Source organism: Cyprinus carpio, chromosome A12 (assembly GCF_018340385.1).
Source record: "Cyprinus carpio isolate SPL01 chromosome A12, ASM1834038v1, whole genome shotgun sequence".
Classification (NCBI taxonomy): domain Eukaryota; kingdom Metazoa; phylum Chordata; class Actinopteri; order Cypriniformes; family Cyprinidae; genus Cyprinus; species Cyprinus carpio.
In genome coordinates this window covers 18451915-18462944 of record NC_056583.1, presented here as the reverse complement: position 1 = coordinate 18462944, position 11030 = coordinate 18451915, and the positions used below count along the sequence as shown (strand labels likewise).

General features: G+C 36.8%; 1 protein-coding gene, 1 long non-coding RNA gene and 1 pseudogene across 2 annotated transcripts; 2 read left to right on the top strand and 1 right to left on the bottom strand.

The window, feature by feature from the left end:
• Positions 1–435: 435 nt before the first annotated feature.
• On the top strand, positions 436–2914 carry LOC109100014 (protein FAM104A-like). The gene is made up of 4 exons (XM_019113511.2): positions 436–591; positions 1103–1227; positions 1730–1835; positions 2443–2914. Exons 2-4 carry the CDS (start codon positions 1196–1198, stop codon positions 2692–2694), a joined length of 390 nt encoding a protein of 129 aa, XP_018969056.1. The 5' UTR covers positions 436–591; positions 1103–1195; the 3' UTR covers positions 2695–2914.
• A 2053-nt stretch (positions 2915–4967) lies between these two features.
• On the bottom strand, positions 4968–7742 carry LOC109099850 (annotated as a pseudogene).
• Positions 7743–8320: 578 nt separating this feature from the next.
• Positions 8321–10509, top strand: LOC122147039. The gene is made up of 3 exons (XR_006161387.1): positions 8321–8367; positions 9917–10027; positions 10233–10509. It is a non-coding gene; the product is annotated as an uncharacterized LOC122147039 (long non-coding RNA).
• Positions 10510–11030: the final 521 nt, after the last annotated feature.

Sequence of the window (11030 nt, the reverse complement as noted above, 5' to 3'; positions counted from 1 at the left end):
TGGTATTACATGTATTAATATTCCATGGAAGTCTTACAGTCAAATTAATTTTTAGAGTTCTTTAAAGGATTCATATACATACATACATACATACATACACGAATTCTTATATATTAAATCTTCCTTGAAAATGAAAAATAGTAATAACGTAATATTGAAATGGTTTATTTCCAAAATTTAATACTAATACCACGGAATAATACAAAGGTTTGATGACAAATTCCCCAATGGCGGGTTGAACTACAAATTGACGTCATTGCTGAATAAAATATTGAAGGGGATGAAATTCTAAACCAATAGATGATTTGCCAAATCCAGATCACAGTAGATGTTTTATGTAATGTAGAAAAATCCCAAAATAATAAATCAATTCTAAATAAAACGTTACGAATCGTACGTCACTCCTCACTCAAAGGCACGCTTGTTACGTCATTATGACAGCAACAGATGGAAGACTGAGTGAGTGCGAGAGTGAGAGAGAGAGAGAGAGAGAGAGAGAGAGAGAGAGAGAGAGAGAGAGGTCCGGCAAAATGGATACAATGTAACTTCAGAAAATGACAGAACTCAAGATCCATCTGTGAACAGACAGAGGTAGAGTACATCACATCCCTTTCGTCTCTTCACAAACTATTTATTCCGTTCAAATCCCTTCGTTTGTTCTGTCGTAGGAACAGTTCATCGCTAGGAGGAAGTAAAGTCAACTACACATAGCATTGTGCTATCTGTCTCTCTGCGTGACATTCTGAACGCACTATTTTTGTAACGTTATTACCGATTTGCATCAATGGGCTTATGTAAATGAGCCATTTTGACTGATGTCAGACAATAATGTTAAATAACATCAGACGTTTATATTTAAATTATAAGGTGTTTCCCTTCCGTTCTTTGTCAACCCTATGCTGATAATTTTCTAGTATGAATATAATAGCTCAGTTTATCTCACGAATGGATCATAATGCATATAAGCTGATCATATAAGCTTATATTGGCAGGCCTGAATTATTACATATTATTCATATGCTTTCTGCACACCTGCACTGCAATGTAAACGTGTCTGCAGCTTCTCACTGTGAATTACATTTGTCATTTCGCTCATCATTAGGGGAGAATCTTGACAGATCCCTTCATTTTGCTGAAAGGGAAGCCGGTGGTCTCTAAAACTGAGAGGGTGTGTGTGCCCTTCTTTGACTGCCAGATGCACAGATACGACATGTTGACAGAAAGCAGGTAACATCATTTGCTTCTAATTGTGTTTGCATGCATGTTTCATGTATGTTTCATTTATGTAACACACATGCCCTGCAGGCATCCATGTTGCTGCTGTTGACAGTGTATGCAGATTTAGTGTAGTACTTCATGCCTGCTGGTTATTTTTAGATGTTCTTTTAGAAGGCTGATCCTCTAGACTAGCAACTTAAATCGGTTAAATGAGTCTGTGCTGTTATCCAGCATCAAGCTTTGACAGCTCATGAGCCGATGACATTTTTATTCTTAAATCTGAGTCATAATCCTGCAGTGGACATATTGATGACTAACGGTTGCAATCAAGTCTGCACTGCCCCACTGCTTAAGGAATGGTGATACTTACTACTTAGAAAGATATGCGTCTAGAATGTTCTGAATCAGCTCAAAAAGACCTGGTTCTTTAATAATAATAATAATAAGACTGTCACAAATTATTCCATGCATGTTGAACAGCGTAGTCAAAGGTGATGATCTCTGTCAACAGAAAACGTAGACGCAGTTGTGATGCTGAGGAGCTTCAGGTCTTGGCAAAGAGGTCTGGAGGTTATTCCTTTCTGCCTGAGGTCGGCCGTGATGTCTGGGACTCTGAGGTAAGAAGGCACAACAGTTGGCCAGGAGCCTTCTTTCATTCAAGAACGGTCAACTGAGACTGTTGGCGTTCATTCTAGAATATATTTCATAAAGGTACACAATAGAGAAAGTGCTGAAGTATAGAGTTAAAATCTTCCATGAATGATCTGATATTTCAGATGCTATTTTTTTTGTTATGACTACCAAAATGTAAGACATTTTAAAATTGTTGTAGTCAGTTTATACTTCACAAAATTTAGTATGTAGGACACTAGAAGTTTTTTTATGTTCACCCAGGCTGCATTTATTTGATGAAAAATACAGTAAAAACAGTAATACTGTGAAATATTATTACAGTTTAAAATAACTGTTTTTTTAATTGAATATATTTTAAAAAGTAATTTATTCCTGTGATGGCAAAGCTGAATTTCCAGCAGCCTGTTGTAAACTCAGAATTCAGAGAAAAAAGCCAGAATTATGAGATGTAAAACACAATTTTTGAGATATAAATTTGCAGTTGCAAGTATCTTAACTAGTCAACCCAAAGAAAACTTTAATCAAAAGTGGTAAAGCACAGAAACCTCTGCCACCCTTTATTCTAATTCTCAATTCCTTGTCACTCAACAGTCTTCCAGCAGTGACAGCAGTGGGATCAGCAGTCCGGAGCGGATGGCAGGAGCCAGTTCCAACATCCAGAACACTGACCAAAGAGGACTCCATGTATCCCAGGCTCCCTGCAGCCCCATTGCCCCCACCATCTCAGCAGAAGAGCCGGCCATCTCCTTGAGCCACAGCGTCTCATATGATCACATCAACCGTATCTTAAAGGAAGCCCACTTCAGTAGCCTGCAAACTCGTGGTCAACAAGGGCAGACGTGACTCTTCCAGCACCCACTGGCATTAAGGAACAATATACAGGGGACCTTTTAGAGGGACATTATGGGCCATTTAAAGGCCTAGCACAAACATAGTCCCTCTAAATGCATTTGTCTTCTTCCTTATAGCACTTTTTCATGTTCATAGTGTTTATGTGGGGCTCTACTTGATGTGTTGACCATGAACTTCACATAGGTGCTATATAAAAGAAATATCTTGAAAATTGTCAAGTTCTTGCAAGATTATGTAAGCTTTTGCCCTTTACTAGACAGTCACACCTGGTGCTACTGCAGTTCTGGGTTACATCTTATTCAGACACATGCATTTGGCCAATTCTGACACTCCGGTCTAGAAAAGGAAAAGAAATCAAACGATTTCCTGTATTTAAGAGCTGAAGTCTAGAAACCATGTGATTATAATAAAGCCCTGCTTTGGAGTCATTCCAGAATGATTGATAATGCTGTTAACATGTTAACAGAAGATTCTGGTTTGGTTCTGACTGGGATTTAGACTCTTTCAGGAAGTTTTTGGGGCTTGATGATTGCTTACATATCCAAAACTCAGGTCTAGAGGATTTCTCTCAGCGTGCCATGAAGGTTCAGACTTTATTATGGAACTTGGTGCCAGATCCTTAGAATCTTTATATTACATAGTCTCTCTTTAGCTTTACCTTATAAAAAGAAATAAAAAGATATTAGCACTTCACACTGTAGAGAGACTATTCTGAAAATGCATGCTGGACTCAGGTCTGTTAATGTACATAATGAAGCACTCTTTGTCTATGAATTTAAAGGTGTAAGCCAATGAATCATTGTGCAAATCCAGCGACTGCAAATTGAAAACCATGTCTGATATTCACACAAGAATTTCCTGGTTTCATTTTGCAAAAATCAGAGCTGGAAATAAACTAGTTTAGATCAGTCACTGCGCTCCCTGTAATACGAGGACTCGTCTTCTGTGGGCAGACCAGGAATGACCTAAAATTAGCTTGCACCTAACTTAGCACTCTACAGTATCACATCACCACAAGATACTAAATATTTTCCATTAAAAATATCAATACAACCCATGTATGCCTGTGTTTGACCAATATATATGATTCTTTTCACAATGGTAAACTAAACAGGAATGTAGTGCTACTAAATTTAGTATAGTTCAGTCCATTTTAGACATACATCCTCAACAAAATTTTGAAGCTTAGTCCAAACAGATTGTATGAGGACAGTTACATCATTTCAAGCAGGTGATCTAATTGTGTACAAGATACTGATGTACTTTAAACTACTCAGTGCACAATACTGTACATCCCAGGCACTATGCTTTGTGTGAAAGACCATTAGCTTTTGATGATGGAAATCGTCCCTGCGGTCAGCATTGTTTTGTATGTAGGACTGTATATAATATATAGCTAGCATATATACAATCTTTAAAATCATTGTTATTTTATTAAATGTTCTGCTTATGTAAATAAAAATAATGCTTTTTTAAAAAAAAAAAATATGTAGTAATTTTTTTGTTTGTTTCAGGCTCTGAATGGACATGAGGCCATTTTCTTATTCAAACCTGCAACACTTTCACACGAGACAGTTCTTTATATATTTGCACATAAGGTAGACATTGTTTTGGCAGGATGTATTCTGATTAAACTCAATATGGGTGTTAATGTTTGTTCTTATTTTATAATACACACAGGTTTTAAAAGAAAAGATTGTGGTGCAAGTAATAGCAACCATTGCAGTAACACTTGTGTTTAACACCACAACAGAAAAGCATCCTGAGTTGTTTCTCAAATGTATCTCAATGAATTCAGAATGATCTGAAGAGATGCACCGTTACTGATGATCACGGCTTGACTTACTCGCAGTCTGAACTCTTAATGTGAACCTCTAGCAGCATTTAGACAGCGAGTAAAGAGTAAGTTGCAGTTGCAAATGCAAGTGGATGTTGTCTCCATAAATACTGTGACCACATTTACATGAAAAATAATTCTTATCAAAAATCCTTTACAGCAACTGGAATATTCCTGTATACATGTAGTCAGCATATAAACTAAGACATGCATGTTTTTCCTGCTATTCTGTAGTATTGGAGATTTTAGTAATTTTGAATAGTAGTGATACATTTTTTCCAAGATACTTGGATGAAAATGTTCAAAAGAACTGCATTTATTTGAAATAGAAATGCCATTACTGTTACTTTTGATTAATATATTGCATCCTTGTTGAATAAATGTTTTTTTTTTTTTTTTTGCAAAAATAAATAAAGTAAAATCCCACTTATTCCAAACTTTTCAACATAGTGCAGGACAGGTCACGACATTTAAAAAAAAAACAGGCTCCCATTTGCTCCAGCATTGTTCACTCATAACTACACACATCTAGACATGCACAGATATAAACAAACAGTTGATCTTCCTAATAAGTTGTTTACGTGACTCAAAATTACGATTAACGCAAGCATAAGTCAGAATATCGCTTTAATCAGGTATTCAGGTTACCGAAGACTAACATTTTCATGTGCATGTAAACATGGTCAGTTGCAGCAATTATTATATCATTATTAGAAGAAAAAAGTTATTTTCCCCCAAATCAGCACATAACCGTAAATGAATGTTGGCATCAGAGATTGAGGAAGGAGAATACAGACACTTGCTCACTAGATGTGTGTGAGCCTGCAGTTCTCTCACAGCTTTTCTCAATTACACAGTCTGTGCCTGTAGTGGCTTCTACACTTATCTGGGCATCTGACTCGACAGGAACAGGCTCAACCAAACATACAGGTTTGCTTCTGTTGACTAACTCCATTCCACTGAAGAGTGACAGTCTGGGTGGTTCTGAGATCTTAGAGGTTTCCGTGTTCCTGTACTTCCCCTTTTCTTTTTCTCTTTTCATATGAGACCCAGGTGTAGTGCTGTTACCCTGTAGGTGTTGTGTAGAAAGGGTCTCCTCTGATGGGATAACAAAGGTTGCATTGTCTCCTAACTGTCCCGGAACAAAGGGGACGGTTATAGATTCAGAGGGCTGATCTGAAAGCGGAGAGCTGGCAGAGGTTGGACAACCGGAACAGTCACATTTGGAATTTGTGACACAACAAACCACGGCCTCAAACTGCCTTAAGAGCTAATTAAACAAAAATAATCTGTTATTCCAACATCATAACAAAGTTGATACCACTACACTGAACAAAAACTGGTGTAGAAACAGTTTTTGCTAGCAGTATTTGCAAAAAAAAAAAATAAATTGCTAATAAATTTCACAATTAGTCCCACAATGAAATTGATTTAAAGGTGAAATTTAAAAGAAGAAATGCTGAAATAGAATTTTCCTGTACAACATAGTCCAATAATCTATATTTACCTAGGTTGCCTTGTTGGCAACATGGCCTGCGGTTTCTTCACTAAGTTGTTTGAGGTGTTTATGAGAGATATTGTAAATATGGCCTAGAGACAGGAAATCTGAAGAAATCAGACAGGCCAGAGCACACAACGCCCTCTGGAGGAAGGAAATATGTTATCAATCTAAATTGCTCATACAAGTTAAGTAAAAAGGATATGGACATATTAAGGATATGTTTAGCTGAAATCATTTTCTGAGTCTAAGTGGTAACAGAATACGAGACTTTACCATCTGGATGATTTGTTTGTGGTCCTGGAGTTCGCGAGACAAAAGTTCAACGACCACCTCACAGCTGAGGGTGGAACATCTGAAAGAAAATAGAGGATCAAGACATAAACAATTTTAGCTAAGACACTGCATGCACTGAAATTACAATACAAGAGTGTACTGTACATCAGTATTTGGCTACAATGATGCCAAAATCATGCACAGGTCTCATAATGTATCATGTGCTCTTTGATGAAGTGCTGGCTCTCCTCTCTGGACAGGAAGACTCTGGAACCGCTGGTCAGTCTGTTTATAAGTGCCGTCTCCTGACCACAGTCCCCCAACTGAATGGCTTCCACACTGATTCAAATGAACACAAATATAACAAAATAACAATGTGAATCTCACTCAACCTAAAAAGAATCAAATAAAAAATAATAATACTAATAATATTTAATTTCAATTTTTTAAAATTAAATTTTTAACTACCACATTCCTAATTACGATCATTCTGGTAGCAAGTGAAGGCAGCATCAGTGAAAACAGGCAGAGATAATGGTAGCTTAAGCAACATTAGCCTTACAGAGTGCCAAGAAGATCTTTTGGAAAACAAAATATGACGCACTAATTAGGCTACTTTGTATGGAGCTGACGTTCGCGCATGAAGCGTTGGCAATCTTTGCACAACTCCAGCGCTGAACTGACCCTCGTTTGTGAGGCAGTCCGGCGTAAAATGGTTAGTACAAACATATAGGACTTTTCTGTTTTTTCCAGGACATTTCCTTTGAAAATGAATCAATCTCCAGCAGCTACAGCACGAAACAGTAATGGCGGACTGCTGCTTCTCACTCAGGGTGATGTCTATGCTAATAGAGCAGAGATCATCACAAATGGGTGGGACTTTCCCTACTATGACGTCATTATAGGGAGAAATCTGGAACTGATTGTTTGGAGAGACTGTTTATGATTTTTTGGGATTATAAAAAAAATGAGTTAGTGGATTTTTATCATTATAGGCTGGTTGTTTTCACATACTGTGGCCACACAACTGAGTTCAATTTGAAAAAAAGTGATTTTTGCATAATAGGTCACCTTTAAATTTCCCCTAAGCTATGCAATGGTCTGGCGTTAATGACCTCAAACACTTGAGAAAGTAATGTGTGCTAACCTCCATCAAGGACAAAAGCCCTGTAGCAGTTCTGTCCCTTACCGCTCAAACTGGTCACCTCTTTCCGGACTCGCCCCGGAGTCCCTCCTCCACCTGAACGAGTGAGGCAAACATTGCATGAAATAAGACTGGACACACACAAGCACGCCTTCCAGCTGTAAATATTAGCTGAGCTCAGGAGTAGGATGAATGATAATAAATGTCTGTGTCTTACTGGACTCTTTCCTTCCTGCGCTGTCTCCGAACCCTTGCATGCCAGACCTGAGTGACTCTGAGCCCATTCCTGCAATCAAAAATCTTGGTATATATCATACACATACTATAACACTTTTAACACCACTTTTAACTTATATTAAAAAACTAAATATCGACGTTCAAAAACACCAATCCTGGTTCATTCACCCACAGACTGTGCCACTGTTGTGTGTGGAGACAGTCCACAATCTGGATTTTGATCTTGATTTGTCTGCACAGAGAGACAGTTTTACCTGAGCTGAGCTTCTGACTTTCTGAAAGAGAACATTTCCATGGATGGGGTCCCGGGGGCCACTGTACACTAAGAAAGACATGTTTTTATTGTGTTGTTTAAAGGAGTCTGTTATGCTTACCAAGGTAACATTTGATAATAAAATGTTAAAAAATGGTAATGCTGTGAAATATTATAATTTAAAATAACTATTTTCTGTTTTAATATGCTTTAAAACATAGGTCTTTAACCCTGCTTCTGGGGACCCACTGTCCTGCAGAGTTTAGCTCCAACCCTAATCAAACACACCTGAAGCAGTTAATCAAGGTCTTCAGGATCACTTGAAAAGTCACAGGCCAGGTGTCCAGAAGCAGGTTGGAAATAAACTTTGCAGGACGGTGGGTCCCCAGGAGCAGGGTTGAAGACTTCTGTTTTAAAATGTAATTTATTCCTTCGATGTCAAAGCTGTCACATGATCGTTCAGAAACCATTCTAATATGCCGATTTAGCACTCAAGAAACATACATCTTTGCACATTTTCATCACAATACGATTTATTGCTTTGCCTTAATATAATGCATCATATATATATATATATATATATATATAGGGTGAATACTGGTAAAGTGGGACAATGGGTAAAGTGGGACAGTTAAGCTTAATTATTCATATCTTTACATGGATATGTTTTTTTTACTAAAAATCAACACTGAGCTCATCAGTAGCAAGTATGTGATAAAAAAATAAAAATATTCTGTGGCTATGACATCACTTCCGGGGTGTGGCACATCATATTTAACAACCTTGCAGTTAACTGTGATGGTAAGTAAAATGACATAGCATTCTGAGGTAAATAATGTTAAGGTTATAAAAATAAAACAACTCATGGATCATTTGTAATTGTTGCATATTTTGTTATAGGATGTAATGGTGAATCAGAATTTTTAAAAATCAATTTTTATGCGATTTTGACACTGTCCCAGTTTGCCAATAGCATATTGTTAAATTGGGACAGGGTATTACTGGCAAACTGGGACAGATTTTAAAGTCATTCTAATGGAGGAATTAAGTTACCTTTTTATATGTCCCTCATACATAGTTAGTTAGCTAGATATTTCAACAAAGACTGACTTAAACTATGCCGGCTCTAACGCATTCACCGTGAGACACACGCAATTAACACTTTTCACACCGCTCTCACGCCACACATCCATTTTCTCACGCACAGAAAAATCGCGAAGCAAAGAGGACACGGAGACCGACATACTAGACAGAGCGGGTTACTTATGATATAAAAAAAATCTCAGCTCTCAGATTCTGTCACTTTTATTACGAAATTCAAACAATAAATACCATTGTAGATTAACCTACCATACAGAAATTAAATTAAGGCCTGTGTGCAATCAATTAATTCCTACAAGAAGAGATGTTAATGAAGGTTATTATTATTATTTTTTTTTTTTTAATTTGTATGAAATAAATTTAACCCAATATAAAATTTTGTGGGCAGGCGAGGGAGGAGTTGGGTTGAATTTGCTGTACCTGCACCCCTTCTTAAAATAAGTGATGTTTATATTATTGTTGTTGTTGTTTATATTTTTGTTTATATTGTTATTGTGTATTTAATTTATAAGGCCTACACTTGAATAACAACTGAATGTGTTTTAAGTGTCCCAGTTTTCCAATAAAGGGTGTCCCAGTTTGACAGTAGCGCCTTGAAAAATGTGGTTTGGGGTCATTGTGTGTTTGAGGAAGAGTCATCCATCCTGTGTTCAATGTTTCTCTTTCTTTTTTATTGTCTATAGTATAGTAGAGCTCCTAAGCTATTTAGAATAGTATCATATGAGTGGCTAAGACATTTGGATCATAATAAAAAAGTATGCAGAATATAAATTATCAGAAAGTGTCCCACTTTACCAGTATTTACCCTATATATTATGCATTTATCCTTTTGTTGTTGGGTCTGTTTTTCTATTATTATATTATTAGGCAGCTGCTCATGGAAAATGTGTCACCTCCACAACCACTGGCAAACAGGAGCTGACCAAAAACATGTGTGTCAAAGAATTTGAAGTACTGAAAAGCTGCTTTCTATCAGCTGTGAGTGTTTTTTGCAATTATGTTATTAAGTATTTCTTAAGAAGTATCCCATTTACACAAACATTAGAGGCATGGCAAATAATTTTTTTTTTCATTTACTATATAAATGATTGTATAGTTGAATTATTAATAAATTGCACATTTAATATTAATGTTTATAAATATATTTTGCAAAGGTATTTAACTAATTGTTTTATATTTGCAGGCAAAAAAGGGAGTAAAGTGAAGAACATAAGGAATAAATATCATGCTAACCTTGACAGTGTTGGAAATCATTATAATTAACCAGTGAAACATTTCTGGGGATAAATATCGTCTTTTTTTTTTTTTAATAGTATCTTTTGCCATTTTTCTCTCTCTGTAAATATACATAAATATACAATAATGTGTTTCAAATGGATAATTGTTTTGTGCAGAAAACCACAATGTGACCACAAGTGAAATCATAATTCTATCCTTTGTTCAGCCATAACATTATAATATATAGAGGGAGTTTGGACTGAATTATATCACCATCTGCATCATTACTTTGCTGTTTCTACATATCAGTATATCAGAATTGGGATAAAAGAGACAGACTAATGATAACCAGACATTCTGTGTTGTTTGGAGTGTGTAATTGATGAGGGAGTGGCAAAATGAGAAATGAGATATGAGGTGTTACGTGATGGGTGGTCATTATCACGCCCTTGAATGGCGATTGCAGATCAGCGCTGAAGTCAAGACTCCAAATTTGGACTCGCTCCTGAAATCTAGGATGGCGGTTTAGGGGTTTTGTTTCCAATCAAACAAAAGCGGGCTGAAACATGAAAGGCCAGCTGATTAATGTGTATCCGTGGGGTGTATGTCACTGGCACCACAAAAGATTATGGGCTCTTAGTCATCTCGTATGGAATGTAAAGCCGTGCCGCTGTTAAATACACCCTTCCTGCACAACCTGCACCCTCATTAGCCACATGTTAATTGATAGAAGGGCTATAAAGGCAGCCACTAATGAGTGGGG

Coding starts and splice junctions, on each gene's coding strand:
- LOC109100014 (XM_019113511.2), top strand. CDS start 1,196: ATGCACAGATACGACATGTTGACAGAAAGCAG. Junction 1,228..1,729: donor GACATGTTGACAGAAAGCAG/GTAACATCATTT, acceptor CTCTGTCAACAG/AAAACGTAGACGCAGTTGTG. Junction 1,836..2,442: donor GTGATGTCTGGGACTCTGAG/GTAAGAAGGCAC, acceptor GTCACTCAACAG/TCTTCCAGCAGTGACAGCAG.